The 21,369-nt window shown below is 41.9% G+C and overlaps 1 protein-coding gene across 13 annotated transcripts in view; it reads left to right on the forward strand.

The window, feature by feature from the left end:
- The window catches only part of AKAP13 (A-kinase anchoring protein 13), a 224,658-nt gene that overhangs the window by 157,114 nt on the left and 46,175 nt on the right, over positions 1-21,369 (forward strand). For 10 of the 13 annotated variants that reach the window (XM_037396022.1, XM_037396024.1, XM_037396025.1 and 7 more), the window contains 5 exons: positions 1,885-1,966; positions 5,866-6,002; positions 12,583-12,929; positions 16,117-16,170; positions 19,663-19,725. In XM_037396022.1, coding sequence (XP_037251919.1) covers positions 1,885-1,966; positions 5,866-6,002; positions 12,583-12,929; positions 16,117-16,170; positions 19,663-19,725 — 683 coding nt within the window. The remainder of the gene's footprint in view (positions 1-1,884; positions 1,967-5,865; positions 6,003-12,582; positions 12,930-16,116; positions 16,171-19,662; positions 19,726-21,369) is intronic. The other 3 variants (XM_037396028.1, XM_037396027.1, XM_037396031.1) reach the window with 3 other exon arrangements.

The following is a 21,369-nucleotide window of genomic DNA, read 5'->3' on the forward strand; positions in this document are numbered from 1 at the left end:
GGAGGTGAGGAGGGACGTCTGGGTCACCTTGACACCTGACTCTGGTAGAGCATGAGGTCTCCTTCACCTCTTCTGGGAGACTCCTGCGCATTTTTCCCCTCTCAGATCTTCTCTGCTCCTTCCCCATCTCCCCCAGCAAGGGCTGCTGACTGGGGAAGGTCACAACACCCTCGCTGCTGGAGGATTTTAGGGGCACGTTGGATTAAGACCTCTCAGATTATAATTGAGCCTGACTTGGAGCAGCAGAAAGGGACTAGCTGACCTGTCAAAGGCCCTTCCAACCCCGCTTTGTCATCACAGAAGTATGGAGGAGGACAAAACTGAAGGAAGAAAAATGTGCTGTAGAAAGTAGCTGACAGGTCTGGGGGAGCAGAGTGTTGACTCTGCGGTGTGGCGAGCAGGGGGGGAGCGGAGGTGCTGGCAGGAGCCCCTCCAGTGAAGGGCAGGGGGATGCAGCCAGACGGGTGAGGAGCACCAGCCAACAACTGCAAATAACAAGTTCCATGATCTCAGCAGGAAAGGGAAGAAAGATGTGGGTCATTAGTCAAAGCAGCAAGTCAGGTCAAGGGTAGGAGAGTCTTGGGTTTTCATTATTAAAAAAAGAATAAAAATAAAAAAGCAGTGCATTTTACAACATGGGAGAAAGGAGAGCATCAAGGGGATGAGAATCCGGCAAGAGACTGCAAAAATGGAGCAGGAGCATGGAGGAGAATTAAAGACAGGTCAGGGGCAAGAAGTAAATAGTAAAAATTCTCTATTTGACAAAGGGAGGGGAAAGGAAATTATTTCAGTAGGGAAAAGAAAAAACAGAGAGAGGGTAGGAAAAACAGCTGGCATGTAAGATCAGACAAAGTCATCACTTTCAGTAGCTTTTTTGTAGCTACAACATAACATGCAAGATCCTGTGTGTTGATGCAGGTCAGGAGGGGAAGCAACCTCTGAATTTCCTGATGTGGGGCATGGGATTGTGCAGGTGAGATTTGCTTGCATTTGACAAATAAAGGCATCCAGCTAAGAGAAATGGCAGAGCTGCTGAAACAGAGAGAGCAAAGGGGCTTCTGGAGTCTACCAGCTGTAGACAAAAGCGATGGGGAATGTACGTTGGATGAGCCAAAGGTTGTCGATAGTCCAGCAGACTTCAGAATCAGAATGTTGGACAGCACAACCCAACTGAGGAAGAGTAAAGCACAGGCAGACGGAGGAGAAGGCTAACAGATCAGTCATCCTCACTGAAAGACTGAAAGTCACAGAAAGGGCGAGGGACACGGTGAGGTGATAAGGACTGTGTTGAAATAAACCATGTGATGTGTCTCAGTGTTAAAGTGGAGGTTTCTAACTTCAACATCTCAGTTAATGCACACACAGAGTGCTTCTGGTACTCACCGTGACCTGGGCACTTCCCTAGCCCTTATTTCCGCATTATCAGAGTGCCTTGCTACTTTTAAGGTAGTTATCTGTACAGCGAGATGGGTGGTAAGGAATTGCTATTCTGTAGATAGTGAACCGAGGCATAAAGCAGAGGAGTATCTTGCCTCTAGTCCCACTACAAATGGAAGTGAGAATTGAAGCCAGGTTTCTTCAGTCCTCAACTAGTAGCTTAAATGCTGGCTCATTCTGCCTCTGAACTCCTGCCTTGAGCAGAAGCCACCTTGAAGTCATACTTTCCATGGAGAAGTAGTTTTTTGGCATATTTTAATGGTTTGTTTAGTGATGCTAAAAAAAAAAAAAAAAAGTTGTAAGTTACTTTTGACATTTCTATTATTGGGACAAAATTAAGCCATAACTATATATCTGCAGGTCGATGCAGTGTGACATTGCAGAAGAGGCTAACGGGGATGTTAGCGTGAGTGGCCTTTCTTTGATTTGCTCTGTTCTGGTTTTCAGATAAACCGTGAAAGCTGGTGTTCACTGGAGCCATGTCCCAATTCTTCCCTGCTGGAGCGCAAGCGGACGCGGGAGTCCTCAGGTGAGCAGCATGTCAGTGGCAGCTCTGAATGAGCAGCCCTGCAGTTCTCCTCTTTTCTTTCCTTCTTTTCCTTCTTATTTTTGACATCCTTGACTCAACGGGCAAAGTACATAAACTAAAGAAAATGTGTAATGAATCTTCCATGAGTCATTGTTAGCACATGGTTGTGGCGCTTGACTTGCAGTGAGCCATGTGGTGTGTCACCTTCTTAATTAATTATGCATTTAAAGTACTTCAGTATTCCAGTTTTTTCATTTATTTTTTTTTAATAAACTTGAAAAGTGTGATGGGGCATACAGACATGGTTTCTAGCTGAAAGGATAATACAACAAAAGAAAAATTACAAATTTAAACTCCTGAATCCATATTTAGATCCAAATGAGTGTTGGGTTGTTTTGGGTTTTTTTTTTTGGGGGGGGGGGGCGTGTTGGGTTTTTTTTTATTTATTTCCCTCTGAAAGTTGCCATGATTTCCAGGCTTCGGGAAGCAGGAAGGCTGTTCAGAGCCATCGTTCCCACACCCTGCCCACCAGCCATGCCGAGCTCCCAGCCCTGCGTGCTGGCTGGCTCTTGTTGGCTCTTTCACTGGGACAGAAAATCTTGTCTGAGCAAGTTTCAAAGAGGGATTGGTGTCCAAGATAAGGAAAAAAACATTTCCTTTCATTGAATTATACGTGTTCAAAACAAGTACAATAATTTATGAGGGCCCTGAATGTGACTTTGCTTGGACTGTTCATAGAGAGGATGCTTCTTGCTTTGCTGTCATTACAAGCAGGGGTCTCACCTGGATCTCCTTCAATTTATCTGAAAAACTGGAAAAAAAGAAAATCACTCTAATTGAATGTGAAATTCAAACGCAGCCTTTTTAGAGTGTAAGCTAAGAAGGGATAATGTGGGTGACTGACACGAGGGGTTTATTCTAAGTAGAAGTTCTAGCTCCCAACAAATCAAGTAAGCACTTTTTTATTTAAAAATAATAGTCATCTGTTTAGAGTAGTGATGAGCTGTGATTAGCTCTTTCAGGGGTGTTTTACAGGAAAACCTGTGGGTTCACCATGCTGCTTCTTTCCTAATTATGTCCCCAAATCCTTTGCCTTTTGGTATGGTATTTTTATGCTTCAGGCAAGAGGTAATTGCACTCTGACTGCAGTGTGATGTGTGATCCTTTGGCTTGCCAAATCTATAACTGTGTGTTCATACAGATCAGTATTATTTAGATAATTATGAATTATTTTAATACAATATCATACCATAGAAATATAATAGTATGTTAGCAGGTATCCATATATACAAATAAATATTAATAATTGTAGTATTATGTGACTGTAACACAAGGACAAAGAAGCAGGTTTTCAAGTTCAGTTCTCTCTGGTAGGACTGAAGCAGCAGGAAGATCTCGGGCTCTGCAGGTTCTCGCCTTTCTGGAAATAATGTTACTGCACACGCATCCCTCCAGCTGCACTGTGATGCTGTGCAGTGTAGAGAGGGCAAGAAAAATCTGGCCACACCTAACAGCAATAAAACCACTAGCTGTTGTGATATGGTTAACTTAAAAATAAACAACTTGATAGGGAATTAGACCTTTTTCACCAGCTGAAATGGCTTGTAAGGACAGAGTACTCACATCTTAGAAAGTAACTCCAGAAATTGTAGCTTCTCATTTTCTGTCAATGCTTTTGAAATGTGAAATGCCTGGAGGAGTGTAGCAGATCTGTAGTTTTCGGCATGGAATTGGAGGGCTCAGCCCTGTCGTGGAGAGCACGAGGGTTTGGAAAATGTACGTAACAGAGTTGCATGGAAACTTTCTTCTTCCTAGGGCTTTTTACTGTGTAATATCTTTTGTCTCTCTGTTATGTGCAGTAGTGTGTTACCATCATCGTTGTGTATTCACGTGCACCTCCACACAGAGTTGCTGATAAGCACAGTTGCGCTGTAGCCCAGCATGCGCAGCGAGCAGGGGTGTACGTGTGATGGGGCTCACGGTCCCCGTGTCATGGCAGTGCTGTCGCTGGGGCTTGCCAGGTCATGGCTGTGGGAGATGGAGCTCAGCCTGTGCAATGCCTGTGAATTTAAAGCAAAGAAAACAAATCTGATGAGCTAACTGAGAAAAGGGGGGGGTGGGAAGACACCCCCCAAAACAATGGAAAATAAAGGAGAGCGGAGGGAAGAGAGAGTTTGGGAATCAGTTTCTCAGTGTAGATGAGCTGAGCTGTGTGTGGGTCCCCATCACTCGGCTCCTCATTGTCCTTCCTCACCACTTCAGCTCCCCTGCCCCTCAGAGGCTCCTGCAGAGGAGGCTTCGCTGCCTCTTGTGATTTATTATCAGGGCGAGGTATCTGTCCCTTGGCACATCTGGACCGTCCCCACTGATTTTCCACTGGAACGTGGCTTGAGCCCCTTTGTTTTTCAGTCTGGGCTGTGGACTTGCTCTGCTGGCTGCCAGCTGGACGGCCGGCACCCTGGCCTGCTCCCTTACAGCCTCTCCATCTCTTCTTTGATTTTCCCTTCTTATTTTTCCCCTCTCTTCTTCTCTTCCCCCTCCCTTCTCCCCTTCGGTGATGGAAAAGCAGTTCAGATTTTCCAGGTTTACCGAAAGGGGAACAGGACCGGGGAGCCACTGCGCTGCCTTCAATAAGTGCTTTTCCAATTCTCCGTGGTGTGGAAAATCCTCTGTGGGGTAATGGGGTTTCTGACTGGCTTTGGCGCTCCCCTCTGCCCTAAACGGGGGCAGCCCCGCTGCCATCAATAAATTATCAGTATTTTCTCTGACAGTGGAGTGCTCTCATCAGCTGGGCTGCAGCTATGGTGTTTGATAGCTGCTGTCAGGCACAGATTAAGGATGGGAAAGAGAAAAACATGGCTTCAAGCTACCCAAACCGGTTGTCATTGCATCGATGTGTAAGCTTGATGTCACCAAGGATGGAGTTAGTCAGGTGTAATTTCAGAATGAACCAATATTTTATTTCCCTGGCTCCTCTCCAGGGAACTAAGCATGTTTTTGATATGTTTAGTTAGAGCAGGTTGCAAAATAACACCTTTTTTGGTTTAAAAGCACTAACAATTAGAAAATATTTTGAGCTGGGAGAAAAGAATGTTCAGTTATTGCCAAAACTGTCGTTAATATTTTTGCCTGAAGGCTGAGCAAATGAAATGATATACAGGCATTATTTTATGCAAATACATGTCTGTTAAGGTTTTTGGAAAGGAAAAGCTTTCTCAGTGGCTGTGGTCTATTTCTGTGCTGCTGATCACCCCAACACAAACAGCTGAAAGCATTTTAGAAAAAAGATGCAATATGCTTATATTTCAACATCAAGAGTTATGAAAGCTGAGAATTTAAAAAAACACTTTTTTTTTTTTAATTGCAAAAAAGTGAAGTTTGTCATGGAAGTTGTTCGTACTAACACTTTTTTAATGAGAGGTATAGAAGAAGGAATGAAATAATTGTCCCAATATGCATTAAAAGCACCTTGGCATTTAGAGGGAATTGATTCTTTGGTTGAGATAGAAAGCCGATATCGTCAAGTTATATTTCTGCATTTATTGACTATGAATATAATTCTGTAGTTGTTGCAATCGATGGGAAACATCCTGTTATGCTCAGTGTGAGGTCCCTGATATATTGCATATTTATCAGCACTTCAAGCTACAAGCATATATGGCTGTTTAATGCAGAATTTTCTTGCACCATGTACTTCGAAGATGCATTAAAAAGGAATTTTGAACTCTTGAATAAATTATTTGAAAATTTGCAGGAACGGTTTTGGGAGGTGAACACAACTTATAAAGCTGCATTTACTGTTGTTTTTAAATCCTTGAATTTACTGAGAGTGTGTGAGTTGGATCTTCAGATGCTACAGAAAGCATCAGCTCGTAACTCTTTCTGCTTTGCTCCCATAGAATGTGAGAACTTCTTGGAGGATGGGCTGAGTAGCGTCTGTGCTTCATCACAGGGTGTTCTTAAGAGAGAGTCCGGGAGCGAGTCTGACCTCTTCCCCTTGCCTGGTGATGGGATGGAAGACCTTGTCTTTGGAAAGGTAGGAAAGTCTGGTTGGGATATGGTTAAAAAAAGCTCTGAGGCTTGATTCAATAAACCTGTACTGCAAACTCAGATCATTTTGGTTTCACTGGTGAGTTAGAAACCTGGAAGCTATTATCCTGAAACGGAATAGATGGGAAGGATCCGGTCCCCTCTTTGGATGCGGCAACATAAGGGATATATTTACTTGCAGCAGAATTCCAAAAACCATGGAGCCCTGGAGTTAAAAACAGTGGAGTTAAAAAGATTAAAGTAATTTTGACTATCCAAAAGTAAATCAGGCACTAGAGGAACAGTTGAAAAGGTAGATATTTTTGCAAGGCCATTAGGGATTGCACAGATGATATGAAAACTCATGTAACAAAGAGCTTTTCTCCAGCAAACGATGACCTCTGTGCTGACACCTTCAGAATTATATACTGTAATTCTCAGGGGAACCAATGTTTTTCTGTAAATTCAGTGTAACTCCCTGAAAAGGAAGGAAACACTCACTCTAAATACTTAAGGCCAATTCCAATGAATAGTTTTGTTGCCTAGGTGACATAGCTTTAATGCCTTTTTGCATGCAAGCAGAATGAAAACCTTTTCAGGTTTGCTTAAAATCAACAACAGAAGTCATTGCTAACCTTAGTCATCCCTGTGTCCTTTGTGTAGCTCACAGCTGAGGAGGGGAAAGAGGAGTGGGTGAGACCTGAGGCACGGGGTCAGCCTCCTAAACAGAGGATGCCTCCCTTTAGCATCGGTCTTTTGCTGTCTGCATCAGAGGAGCCTGAATTTATTTAGAGGGTGATTAGGTTTTGCTTTTCAAGAACCATCTTGCTGGTAATTTATCATCTTCTTGCCATAAGTAGTTGATGAAAAAGGACCCAGAAAGAAGACAGTGATGCAGAATCAAAGGGGCTGTGAACCTTCTTTAGATCAGCCATCATGTTGGTCTCAGCTCCGTGAAATCACATGCTTAAGTTCAGCCCCAGCTTACCTTTCTGAGCAGGCATGATTCCTCCTCTAAAACACCAGACTTTCAGAGCAGGTTTCACACTGTCTTTCAGATAAATATATTTAATAAAACAAAATTCTCGTTGCTTAAATCAAATCAGATGATGGTGAATATTTTCCAGCAGGACGGGAAACACCACAGCCCAGGCTAAGTGATCTCATTTGCTATAAATGAACAGTAAAGTCATCCTTAATGCACGTGGTAGGGCACAGAGCTCACCAGCCTCACCCTTTCCCATTTTGCTCTCGAAGTGATGCGAGACCCTGAGTTGTGAGAATATAAGGCTGTTTGGCAGAACAGAAGACTGGCTTCAGTTTTCTCGAGTGGCACAAACTATGACAGCTGACTGCCATTTGATCCTGATTTAATGCTTGTATGGGGATGTGTGGAGAAGAGTGCTGTGGGAACACAGTAAATTTTATATTGTACAGGATTTTAGCTTTTTCCCTTTCTTATGTGGAAAGTTTCTTCCTCCAAATAGAAGGAAGAATCGAAACTTAAAAAGAACACATATTGCAATGTAGTAGGGATGTTGCAGGGAAAAAGAGGTGGTGGTGGGGGAAGCAGATCTTAATTGCCATGGAGAGTGGGCAGATGGAGGAGATTATTTTCTTTGTAGAGAGGGAATTTCTTAATTTGGCAGCCTTTGCATTGTTCTCATTACACAGTGGACTGCAGACTTTGTCTACAGATAGGTTGAAAAGGTTCCTGAACTGAATTTAGGAAGTTATTCAGAGCTAATCTCAACCTCAGTCACTTTTTTTGTCTCTGTTTTGCTGACTAACTCAGTTACTTGTCTCCTTTCTCAGAATCTTTCTGAGTACCTTTTCTGTAGTTATTTCTAGAAGGACTAGAGACTCTAATTTAGTGTTGTGAGCTCATTCCTTAATTCAGTCTTTTTTGGTTTTAGACTGCTGAGCCCAGTTGGTAGAAAGGCAAGTTACAAATATTTCCAGTAACCACTCAAATAAGTGCTGGATATAATCTTTCTTCTGAGAAATATTGTAAGAGGCATGTCCTTGTTGTAGTTGGTTAGTTATAAGCCTATTAAATAGTACAATTTCCATATCAAACTGGGAAGAGAGAGAGCCTGTTCATGAACAAAAGGAGAATCTCAAATACTGTCATGATGGTTATCGTTATTACTAGTCCTGTTCCTGTTTCCCCTTTGTATGGAGCAAGAGTTGAATTTTTGTCTGTTAGAGTTGTTCCTTATTGTTTAAATCACTCCTCCTCTGTTCACTGATCAATATATTAAAAGAAATTTTGCAAGAACAAGTCATTGTCTGTCCAGGGTCTTTGGGCTGCTTTTATAGACATCACTTGAAATTTACAGATTTTAAGCCCTGGTTCTGTCCCAGGACCGTGAAGATTTGGGGTCTGTGGGGTCACAAAATCTGCAGGTACTTTAAACTGTCCCTGGTGTTTCAGTGCATGCTCTCCTTACCGTCTTCCTTGCCGTCTCCTGTGCTTGTCTTGGTTTTCTTTTTTCTCTGAAGGACATGTGCTGAGCTGTGTAACGTGAACTGCTCGGTTCAGAGAGCTTTAGCCCTAAAACCTGACTTGTTTTTTCAGACTTCAGAGGCTGTCGCTGAAATCCAGAAATCGTTTCCAATGTGAGGCCTAAGGCTTCAGCAAAATGTTTTATTTTTTTGCATCAGCACTTCATTCCCATGTCCGCGTCACCCTGCTTTTCCTCCTCTGTCTCACCCAGCCATCTGGGCAGGCTTTGCAACGCCCTCCTGCTGGAATGATTAATGCTGCATAAGGTCATTTCTCACAATCATCTGGCAACATCCTGGGGTGTAGCCCATACACTTTGCTCATCTTAACTTTTAACCTGCCACTGAAATTCAGCATTACTGGGAAGTTTTTTAATGTGCCTCTTGTGAAATGATTCAGACGAAAAGGCCCTTGGGAAGTCAGGAACCCACAGATCATTGCCAAAGGAAGGGGTTGCAGCTCAACCCCTTGAATTTTAAGTTCTGCCTTTGTTTTGGTTTGCTCAAGGAAAGACACAAATATGTAAATACTTTGCATTTGGTTTTTTATAATTATTGTTTCTCTTAAAAAGAAACCAAAACCACAAAAAAAACCCAACAACCATGCAAAAAAATTCAAAGCCAAAGGAGTGGAAGTTTGAAGGGAGAGTCTTTCACCAGGGGAAGACTCCTCCACCCCAAATCATAAAAGTTATTACAAATAATTAGTAGGAGGTCACTATTGAAGTTAATTTTAGGCAAACAGGAGCCACAGGCAAATCCAGGTAAAAAATGACACTGTTAGATTGTATATCAAGCCAACCAAAGATGTTGACTCCTTTAATGGAATGGTAAACGTCAGGGTGCCAGAGTGTAAGTTTTTACTTTGTCGTCTTTTTTTTTTTTTTTTTTAAATACTGTAACACCTTGAATGTTTTTGTCACATGGAAGATCATGGGACCACGTAACTTTGTGTCTCAGCATTTTGCATGTTATCACCCCAAAAATGATTGAAAGAACATTTTAATTCCATTTATCAAGACCACCTACAGACGGAGGGATTTAGTTGAAGAATTTGTCTTATATCCACACCATCCTGGTGATTTCTCTTATCCTTATTCATAAAGAAGTACATACATTTTATTCTCAGAAAACTCACCTTTTATGCCTTATCTCATTTTTTCTTACTAGCTTCTCACCAAGTGCTTTTTTGAGAGCAAAGAAAATGCCCATTAGCACATGTCTGTAAAAGCTTTCTTCAGCCATGAGTGTTATGGTTACAGTTAACGATTGAATTCATTGAGGTGCAATGCAGCAAACCTAACTTGAGGAAAATTAATATTTCTTTAATGTTTCATTTTTACTGTAGGAAAAGAGCATTAGAGAACCATTTCTGTTCTGCAAGCAGGGTATTTTCTTACTCAAATAGGATTAAAGACCAATGTATATTTACTGGCACTTGGCCAGATCGCTAATTTTTTGCAGAGGTGGCTATAACACAGATGTGTCTTAGATATGTCGGCCACGCTTGGCATTTTGCAGACAGAGTCCTTGTCTTTCATATTAACTATTTTTCTTTGTCTGAAAAATAAGTAAATCATCTAAATGAAGACAGTATATATTTAGAGAAGTAAGCATGGGCTACAAGATCAAGGGAGTTGTTTATTGTGTTCTGTAGTCAGTCAGATGCTCAAGGTAAAAGTTAAAACGGACAAAATATATTTCACGTTTTTCAAATATCTCTTTGAACTGCACTTTATGATAGAAACCCTAAATCTTCCCTGCTAGGGAAGCGGTTTTCATTCTGCATTTTAAACTGGAGCAGTATTCTCATCTCAGAAATATGAATTCCTCTTTTTTACTCTAATTCCTTCCTATATAATTTGCTGTTCTGCACTATTGTTGCTAGATTCACTTCCAAATTTAATGTTTCCAAACTGTCCCATCCTTCCACGGTACAGCTGGCGGGTAGTCATCTCTCCTCCTGCTGTGCAGCCCTAAAGTCTAACAGTATTTTCCTGTGTCTCAGAAAAGCAAAGCAGACTGTTTCCTCTACTGAAGAAGTATTATCCACATAATGACTACTTAATTTGTCTGGATTTAAGCAATTCAGTAAGCTCTCATCATGACTCACACAAATATCAGTTTATCTTGAATAACGTCAAACATCGTCAAAAACTTCACAGGGCATACATTTCAGTTCTCTCTCCTTTTAACCTACATTTCCTATTTAAATATCAGTCAAATCCAGTACTTTAAATTACAGTATAAGTTTACCATTTAAGTATTTACAGAAATTCACCATTAATATTTGACATTCCTTTACCATGAAGTGAATGCTTTTGGAGGGATGTATTTTTAGTGTGTTTTCAATATTTTGTGTTTAAAAGGTATATTTTACTTCGGTGGTGTGCTGTGGATGTTGAAATTTTTTTCTCTTTTTTTTCGTTGATGGATGGGAGGGGGGAAATAGTGTAACAGCATTTATTTAAACCACCTTGGGAACATTATTGTGTTCCTGTTTAACCAAAATAAACATAAAAAACAGCCAAACTTGAAACAGGGCTTCCCTCTAAATAGTGAAATATTTGATTAGAATACTTTTTTAACATCTTAGTTTATTTTTATTGAGTTTAACAAAAAGCTTTTAGCTTATAATGTGTGCCCATCAAAAAAGCACAGAAGAGCAAAAGTGTCGGAGCATTTAACACTGCTGGCTCTGAGTGGAGTCCGGGTGGCACGGTCCGAGGTGAGGACTGCCGTGGGGCAGCACCGCTCCCCTTCATCCCACCCTGCGTGGGTTTTGATGCCCATCTCTCCCTTCTGAGAATGGCATTTTGTAGCCTGTTGTCTTATGCCAAACGAGAACTGACAGCCTGAAGCTCCTTGAGTGCTCAGCTTCTGCTGAGACCCACCAAGCCTGCTATTTGGAGACAATTAACCGCTGTGGCTTTGCTGAATAGTCTATTATATATGGTCTGACAGATCATTCTGCCTGTTATTATTTTAAATGATACAGCACAGGGCTCTGCAGGAGAATAAATTGAAACTTCCCACGTCAGTCCCTTGAGGCAAACACCATTTCAGACTGAAGGTGATGTCACAGAGATGCTTGTGTTTTTTATGCTAGCCACGAGGAACACAGAATATGCACAGGCTCTTTTCAGGCTGTATGGTCAGCACGTGGCCTTTGGCCAAAGAGAACCAGTTTGGCTTCTATTTAACTGCTTTTGGAGCAAACTAAACCAAAAAATTGCAGTATGACTTGAGACCTGTAATACAGGGCAGCTGATCCTGTGGAACAATATTTTTCAATTACAGTTGGATTTGAAAAATGCTGTAAACTCTGACATTAACTTTCTGCTTAATGGAAAGTAGTGGGGGACAGGGATTTAAGCTTCTCCTCCCCCCCCTCTGCCCCGGGTCTGTTTTCTAGTACTGAATAATTGTCCCTTTTGTGCTGCATGATGCAGTGGAACAGTGTGATGCTCTTGAGCTCTCGTGGCTGAGAGCTGCAAACCCATCCCAGGTCCTACAGGACAGGCCAGAGTTTGTCATCAGGAGTCATGATGACCCAGTTCCACATTATCTGCTCTGTGTAAACCTTTGGTGGTTTTATGGCACCTTGACCGAAAACAAGTTTAGTCAGAAGTGGTGAGAGGAGCAGGATTTGCTGTGCAGGGTGAAATGTGGAACTGGTGAGAGGAAGGCAGGCAGAGGACCCAAGCTGGGAGCCCAGGGTTATGGCAGCCAGGGACTTGTGGAGTGGAAGAGATTGTTCTGCAGAACATTTCAACCGCTTTTGAAACCAGAGCAAAAAGTCTTGCTTCTGTGATGGTTAATTTGCCTTGCACTATCAGCTAGGAAATCCCTCAGCTCATGTGAAATATAAAATATTCACATTTATTTAAAATGTTACATGTATTCACATCATTGGAAGTGTTCAAGGTCAGGATAGATTGGGCTTTGAGCAACCTGATCTAGTTAAATGATGTCCCTGCCAGTGGCAGCAGGGGTGGACTAGATATTTAAAGGTCCATTCCAAACCAAATCAGTCTATGATTCTACTTGAATATATTTTTAATTTTTCTTATCCACAGCAACCTGAAGAGGAGCAGTCTGCGTGTGATGTCACCAGCTCCAGTTCCTCTGCTGATGACACCATGTCCCTGGAGAGGAACTCATCCCTGGGCAGCGACACATCCCTTCCGTTCCCACCGGCGGTGAACTTCATCCAGCCCAAGGACAGGCACAGCCTGGACGGTAGCTGCACCAACATGGTGGCCACAGAGGGAGGAGAGAAGGAAGAGGAGCTGGACAGTATCACAGATGTGCCCACCCATTCCTCTGTCTTACGAAACTCCATGCGGCCACTGTCACCTTTCCGTCGACACAGTTGGGGGCCAGGGAAGAATGCCACCAACGAAGCAGAAATAAATCAGAGGAGGTGAGTGAAGAGCTGTTTTGATTTACTTTGCACCCATGCATGCATATTTATCTATGCTTTAGACTCGGCATGATAAAACAGAAAACTGAGGATATCACTTCTGATTATTTCTTTTTTACTGAAAGTGGTGAAGACAATCTCCTAATGTATGTTTGTTTGTTTCTTTTTAAATTAACTTTCTGGATTGAAGTACTTAATGCCTACAGTACATTTGAGCTTTCCAGAGCAAATGGAATTACCTTGGGACAGGTCTTCCATTTGAACTGTCACCATCCCTTTGTATACAAAGGGCTTTGTTAAAGAAATTATTGGAGCGTTAAATCTCATTGACCACAAAATAAACATGACCATTATTGCTCTGTATGTATTCAGAGGGAGCACAGGGCACCAGGATTTTAAAAAAAGTGTGGAGGCTTCTCAGTGGTGAGATAGGTAGTCCCTGTTTCACAGAATTGGTTTCACCTCAGTCTCTCATGGACAGTAAGTCCCATCTAATGCATCACTGGTGTCCCTGGTGATACCCAGGAATACTCAAAAGGGAAGTTTTCCCATTTTTTTTCTTTTAGAAGATAGAAGAGGGAGAGGTGTAATAGTCACATGAGTGTGTAGATGCTGGTGTCAAGTGACTGTGGGAAGAAAAGGTGCTCAGCCCCCCATCTCAATGGGGGAAAAGATGAAGCAAAGGAAGGCACACACCAGTAAAGTAATTGGTGTAAGGTCCCCGGCCGCGCTCTGCATTGTTCAGCATCTGGGCTGCCAGATGCTTGGAGTCAAACCCTGCGTTTTCTGAAGTCAGTGGAGGTTTGGCCAGTGTTTTTAATGCACTCCAATGCTTTCAGAGCAGGAATGGCAAGTTATTTTAGCAGGATCAGGGTGCTGTATCTTCCTGTCCCTCCGGCATAGACCTGCAGCTCACAGAGGCTTCAAGCCTAGGGATGCAGCACAGTGCTGCTGTCCAGGCTGCCTGCTACCATCTTCATGGCCACAGGTTTGCTTTTAAGATAAATGGAGCCATTGCATTTGGTGATGCCATTAAATTAAAACTGGCTGCTCACAACAAGTCCTTTTAAATTGTTACTGAACCATTTGGATAATCCAGTGAGAGACAGCATCCTTCCATTAGAAATGTGTGCATCCTTTACACATTAGGACCCATTGAGTGTCACCAAAGGAATATGATAGACCCTTCAGATTTTAAAGCCAATGCTGAAAAACATTCAGGACCCTCTAAGTAACATAGGGTGAAAGATTTTAATTTTTTTTGTTGCTGTTGCTGTTTACCACTGCCACCTTTTTTTGGCTTCATTCCTGGTCCCCAGGTAATATTTATATAAATTAAGTTATACATATCTTTTTAAAGCTACAAAAGAGTCAGCATGAGGTACGCATGCAGGTTTATGACAGAATGAGTCCATAAGCTCATAAACTCTTTTGAAAAGATTTATTTTTAAGTGTAGGACCTGTTATGTATGGGTTTCTGAGGGTAATAAACTGCATAGTTGGCAATTACTGCTAACACTTAACAGATGGGGTTAAATTCTCCTGCATCAGGCTTTGGAGGCTGTTTCTGATATGGGAAAATACATTCATTGTCAATGTAAGAAAATTTGAGTTAAAGGAAGAGTAATTATTCTCGTATGTTCTTAGATACAGCTGCTGCTACATAAGGATAGCTGTCACATAGGTTAATTAAAAAAGAAAAGCTGGATAGGTCTCTGGTGCTGATTTGGTTCCTGTTTGTCTTTATGTTTCTGTTACAAAGGAATTTGGATTATTTGGGTTTTGGGGTTTTTGGGTGTTTTTTTTTTTTTTCTTTGTTCTTTTCATACTTGGCTGTTGTGATGTTGGTGATGTTGGGATTCTGGTTGCTTAGTGAACAGCAACAAATACTGAGGAAATGGAGCCCAAACAAGCGACTTTCAGATAAATTCAGGGTGTTTGCTTATTCATTTATTTCACATGCAGTAGATAATTTTCCACTTAAAGGGGAAAAGCCCTAGTAACTTGACTTTTGCAAACCTTTGAAATGAAGTACCGTGGAGCACAAGCCTTAGCTAAGGTTTGTCCTGCTGACAAGCAGGACCTGTGCCGCTCCCACCACCTGTCACCCCTTGTCCATGCTCCCTCTCTTCCTCTGGGCACCCATGGCACTCCTTTGCTCCATAGGTGAGCAGGTTGCACTCACGAAATAAGCAGAAAACAAACCAAATAAAGTGTAATTGCCACCAAACCCAACCCAAGGCTTAGAACAGGGCTGTGCAGCCGGGAAGAAAGGGGGTGGCAGGCTGCATAGTCAGCCGAGCTAGAAGAGGTGTCTCCTGGCCCAGCAAAGACTTGCCGTCTGCTCCAGCCCTCCACGCCAAAAATAGTCTTTCCCCTTTTGGCAGAAGTAGCCAAATCAAGCTTAAATAGAGCTGCTGATACAGGACCCAAAGAGCCTATGGGGAAAAAAAAAAAATCAGTCTTTTGTAGGACCTGGTCTTTTCCAGTGTTACATGTTTTCTGTTTCCAAGAGGGATAAGCATAAAGGAGTTTTCACAGAAAAGATAAGAAAAAATGTAATCATCTTAAACAAAATGTGAAAACATGCTCAGTTCCCCTCCGCTTCCCCTTTTTCCTCAAATGCATTTCATGGATAATCCTCATGTCTACATTTTGCTATTGAAAATACAAAGAAAACTAATAAGGCTGCCACAAAAGGATGTTCATCCTTCACTTAATTCCTGACATTCATAGCGGATTTAAAATGCCTGTCTTTCAACAATGATGCAGTGTTTTTAACATTTAGTTCCAAGGAAAGAAATGCTTGATGGATTAAGCACTGCAAATCTGGAGCTGGTGTTAATCATGGTTGCTAACAGCTTGTGTCAAATAGCTTGTCCTTATCTAAACTTCAAACTGATCTGGCTTTGGCATCAGCTACGTTGCAACATGGTCAATACCTGTGAAACCCTCTTTAGGTAGAAAAAAAACCCAACCCTAAAACACCAACCAAAAAGCAGATTTATTTGTAAACGAGAGCAGAGGAGAAGAAAGACACATTGCTTCATTTCGTATTTAATGGTGCGCTTTCCCTCTACGTCCATTCCCTCTGTTGTTTGTGTGTTGGGGATATTATTCCTTCAGCTGCCATTTGTTCATTTTTTTCCATTCAAGTTGCTGACCACTCTCCATGATTCATTTTCAGTTCAATGCGAGTTCTGGGGGATGGTATAAAGAAGCCTCCCATTCATAGGAGAAGGTACAAAGCCAACTAACCTGACTAACTGTTTTGCATTTGAATGTCTACTAACTCCATACTGTCATGTTAGTAAAACTGTAGTATCTCTCAAAGCATTGGCGTTAGAGCTGTGCATCCCGCTTGGCTGCTTTCCCTCTCCGGTCTGACCCAGGGTAGTTTTTCTGACCCACAGAGCACATGCTTGAGCCATTTTCTCCAGGATGATATGATAATAACTTAGAGAAATCTCAGATATTGTTTTGTTGGCCTTTGCCTTGCATAAGATTTGGAGTTGTGTTAAAATAATAGTTTACCTGCAAGCTTGTGTGTAATTTGAATTTAAGGCACCTCAGAGACTCCTGCCAAGGCTTGCAGGAGGGGCACCTGGGGAGGGGATGCATCAGACACGATCTCAGGGTTGGAGTATACTCTGCAGATCTGCAGCTGGTTGAATGAAATGGCTTTAATTTTGCTCTTTTGCTGGTTTTTTTATAAACCATCTTCCTAAAAAACAGAAAATAGGGTATATTTATTTTCTTTACTTCCATGTGTGTTTTTCATCTGTATAGCAAACTTTCAGTTCCTCATCTGACATACAGATATGCATTTTCACTCACGTAACCTTTGTGTTGTCTATTAACACATAAAATAGGACACTTAATTTTTGACACTGCAGACGTGTGGACCCTCCACACTTACACAGTTTTAGGCTAAAAAATGGCAAGTTTAACCTCTCCCCTTCCAGTGGATTAAGCTCTTCTCATCTCCCATGGCCTGCCACCTCTCCTCCTGTGGCCCCTTAACTTAGTATTTTGCTCCTCTTGAAATGGATGGGGTTATATGTGTGTGTAAACAAACTACTGTATTTCCACATATGGAAAAAAATGTTACCATAATGTTATTATCCAAAAAACCCCACTGTGCCTTACCGTGCATCAGCATAAATGATGCCTTATGAGTAGTGCTGTACAGTTCAGGTGAGGGCTCTGAGAAAAAAAAAAAAGGCACAGGACAGAATGTGGTTTTCTACTTGTACAGAGCCACTTTATTTACATCACTCTGTGCTCTGGAGGAAGAATTGCAGTACTCTTTTTCTCAGTTCATGCAAATGAACCTCTTTTTACCAGTTCTCTGTCAAGGCTCCTCCGGAGGAGCTGTGTTAGTATTTAGAGTCATAATACACTGAAACGCTGAGCTTACCCATAGAATAAGAAAATGTCTCAAATACGCAACCTAAAATACCTAGTCATATCTCAAATGTGCGGTAATTCTTTCATAAGCTTAGTTATTAGTCTCTATTATTTTTTCTGGTCTCCCAACAATTTTGGTACCATCCTCTCTAATCCCAGTTGCAGAGCAACAGCCTGAAACTAATTCCAACAGTTTATGCTTTCCCACAAGGCTGATGTATATAATAGTTCACCCCCCCTCCACAAGTCATCTTCTGTAAATGGGTTTTGCATGCTCTGCATTGATCTTGTTCGGGTTTTATGGTGTTGCCAACAGATTGTGGGTGGCTGCCCAGCAGGACTGTAATTCTGTAAGACTGCTTTCCACAGCCCTTGCCAAAAGGCCTTTTTCCTTTTCTGAAGAGATCTTCCACCACTTCCAGGCTTCCTCTTTACATACACATATGGGTTCTCTCCTTCCCTCCCTCTACTCTTCTGCTTCCCTTCCCTGCAGTTTTAGCGTTTGGGTTTGTAACTGTAACATGGCAATGGTCAGGAATAGAGGCATCTTTTGAAGTGCACTATCTAGTGTAAATGTTGCATCATTTCTCTCCTTGCAATCCTCTCTCCTTCAATTGAAAAGCGACCACACAAGGATTATGGACTTCTGCGAACAAGTCAGCATAAGCTCCGAGAGTTTACCAAGCCCAGTAGTCTTGGGGTGGCCAGCATATGGCTGGGGGAAGCAAGGAAAGGGGAAGCACGTGTGATACCTTCCTTAGGAAACTTTCTCAGTTTCCATCTAGTTTCCACTGGGCTGGTTTTACTGACCTGCTGGGAGGCTGAACCCAAGCCTGAGAGTGCAGACTTGCATGTATGAATGAGGTGGGTTTACTGTAGCCAGGGCTTGGTTCTTAGGATAACAAGAAAGTATTTAGCCCCCCCCTCCCTCACTAATACTTACGTCTGCCACCATAGTTTAGTTGGATGATGGGAATAATGAAGTTCTTGGAAATAATAGCATGTTATGGGAAGGTGTGTCTTCAGGAAGAACACTTACGGTGGTGTGCTGAGAGCTATTGCTGTAGCACACTTGGAGCTTTGGGGTGCAAAGTACAGGTACTCCAGGTGTATCCTCACCCAGTTAGCACCCTTAATAAAACAGGCAGCAATTACCCGAACTCCACCGTAGAACACCAACCATCAAACCCTTCCTGAATGTTTCCAGTGTTGTACTGTGTGGAAACTGTACGAGGACTTGGCAAGAGATGATGCAGTCAGTGGCTTTCAACCTTCCTCTGTGCCCCCTGAGGCTTCTGGCACTCACAGATCCTGGCCCAGCGATGCTTAGACTTGCTTCGTCCTTTCCATAGGCTCCTGGCCTGGAGCAAAGCGTGCTCTGGCCACATCCTCTCTGCGTGGGGATCGCAGGCCAGGGTCTGGGACCAGGACTTGTGCAGTGCTGCTCTGGCAGATCTGTACCGATGCAAAATTCCCTTCAGACGTATGTATCCTGGGCAGCTTTGCCAGGATTTAGGGATCCTTTATGTATCATAGCTGACAAGAAGATTGATTTCTCTCTGTCTGCAAGACCTGCACTTGGGCTGTGAGCTGACAGAGTAAAAGCAGTATTTAAAATATCAACCAAAATATTTGCATTCTGTATTTGAATTTCTTATGTCTTTCATGATGCAACTTGGGACTCTTTGGGGTATGAGAGCTGGAAGGTTTTCTAGTCAGTACTATTTAAAGGAGTCTTGATTTAATCCCAAATTGATGGTAAAATGAGCCCATTTTTTTCTTTTTAGCCTTTTTCACAGATTTGCAGTGCCAAATTTAAGAATGTAGCACTCTCCTTATTTTTCCCAAATGTAGCCTGAGGTTATTAATAATTGTATGGAGGGGACTTAATTAAATATCTGTAAGGGATTCTTTTCCTGATTTGGGGATGAGAGATACCAGGAAAAGCTACTCATTACTAACAAAACGGCTGTGTGTGATTACTTATGCAAAATCGGCTTTGGTGTGTTTCAGTCTTGTTTTCCCAAAAAACTTCCCTGTCCACAAGGAGCAGTTTCTTCACTATATTGTATACTGGCTGATGGGATCAGTTTGTGGGAAGCATGGGCTGTCCTGCTGCCTGGTTGGTGGTAACCTTGGTCACTTGGGGCACTCTGGTGTGTTCTGACAGCCAGAAATACCCAGTAGCTACTGCATTATTTCTGAGTTTGTTGGGATGGTTTTTTAAGATATGCAAGAGTGAGTCTTTTAATGTTTCCCCTGTTCTGTAACAATCCAATAATTACAGCCCTTTTCCTTTCTTTGCCTCTTTTGATGTTCCTAGTTTGAGCTGGTGTCCCTCTGGCGTACAGTTCATTGCCATGGGTCCTGACTTTACTTGTAGAAGGTATGGTATAAATAAATGTGCAGCAGCAGCAGCAAAGGAGCACTGCAAACACCCTGTCGTCAGCTTTTCGTGCACCGCCTTTTCCGTTACTGCTCTGGCTGAAGCGTGCAGATGTTTTGTTTGCTTCAACTGCTTTTTCAGCAATTCAGCAACTCTTGGGAATGGGTCCTTCTGAACTGGGGTGCAGGTGAAGGTGGTGGCTGCTTTTCATTGACCTTGAGCATTAAAGCTGCACTGGTGGTTTTTTGCTGCTCTATTCCGTGATGATTTTAAGGTGTGGTTTTTCTGCAACAGTGATCATAACGATAATTGTGACAGCCAAATGATCAAAACGAGTTCATGTGATTCAGCGCCGCTTTGTTCTGGGTGGATCTCATAAAGGGTTTAAGTTCATACAGACTTGCTCCTTGTAAATTGAAAAATCTAGTTTTTTCTTCAAAGAGAATAATCATGTATAGCTTTCTGTGAAAAACCATTCTTAAAGCCACAGATTAAAATTTCCCAGGTGCTTAAAGCTTACACCTTCAGTAGAAAGTCCCAAAGCTGAGACTGATGCTTGCAGGCCAGATTTTTACCTGATAGTGCCTGGAAGCCAGTCTCCCAGCTTTTATAGCTCTGTAGGTTTCCGCTGATGGTTCTCGCTGGTTGCGTGTAGAGCTATTAAGCTCTTTTTCTGAAGACTAGATATTGAGAAAGAAGTTAATCTCTCCTTCCTGTTACAGATTTAATTACGTTTGGTCTGTATACCCTGACCAACAAATTACAGACCAGTATCAGCCACTGATAACTAGTTTATGGGCTAATAATTGCAGCTTTGAGCTATTTGTGTCACAACAAATGACATGATTGTTTTTTTTTCTGTGCTATGTAACATCATTGTTACCACCCTGGGATGCAAGAGAAAAAATGCTTTTCTGACCAAAATAATTGGTAGAAACGGGACTGATTTCTCTCTGCAGAGGTTTTTGAATAAACTTTATAATGCCCACTATTGATATACATTGTTGAGTCAAAATCTTCTTAAAGCAGATTAAATTGTAAATGCCTCAGCCAGTCGTCTTTATCATTAATTGCCATAAAAAAGTCTTAAAAAATTTACTAAATCTTCTTGTTGAAGGTTTATTCCAATTTTTGCTTTGAAGAGGCATATTTATCAGCTACTTAATGCTTCTAAAGGAATGCAGAACATTAATCTCTACTATGCAAGTCTACCTGAATTTAAAGCTCCTTCAGTTGTTTAAATAATCCGTACAGTCTATAGTGTTTTCCCTTTCGTTTATTTATGTGTCAGCTTGTTTACCACTTTAGATATCACGATCGCCTCAGGTTGCAATATATATCCAGAGTGGGCCTCACCTCAAACTAACAGGGCTTTGTGAGCATCAAATCAAACATTAGCCACGGAGTTGTGCTACAGTGCTGAGAGGTGAATCTGTAAAACTTGCACATTAACCCAAGCTGGCATTGCAGTGGGTTTATTGATGTTTGGGCATGAGGATCAGAAGCAGAATATTAGGGCCAAGATATATAAAATGGAAATAGTCACATATGAAAGAGGGAATGTTTTGTGTAGGTGAAAAGAGAGTGTAATATTGTCTTTTCTGTAGAGAACGCTTGTCTATCAGCAGCTGTCTCTGCAGAGCT

This window comes from Falco rusticolus, chromosome 7 (genome assembly GCF_015220075.1).
Source record: "Falco rusticolus isolate bFalRus1 chromosome 7, bFalRus1.pri, whole genome shotgun sequence".
Taxonomy (NCBI): domain Eukaryota; kingdom Metazoa; phylum Chordata; class Aves; order Falconiformes; family Falconidae; genus Falco; species Falco rusticolus.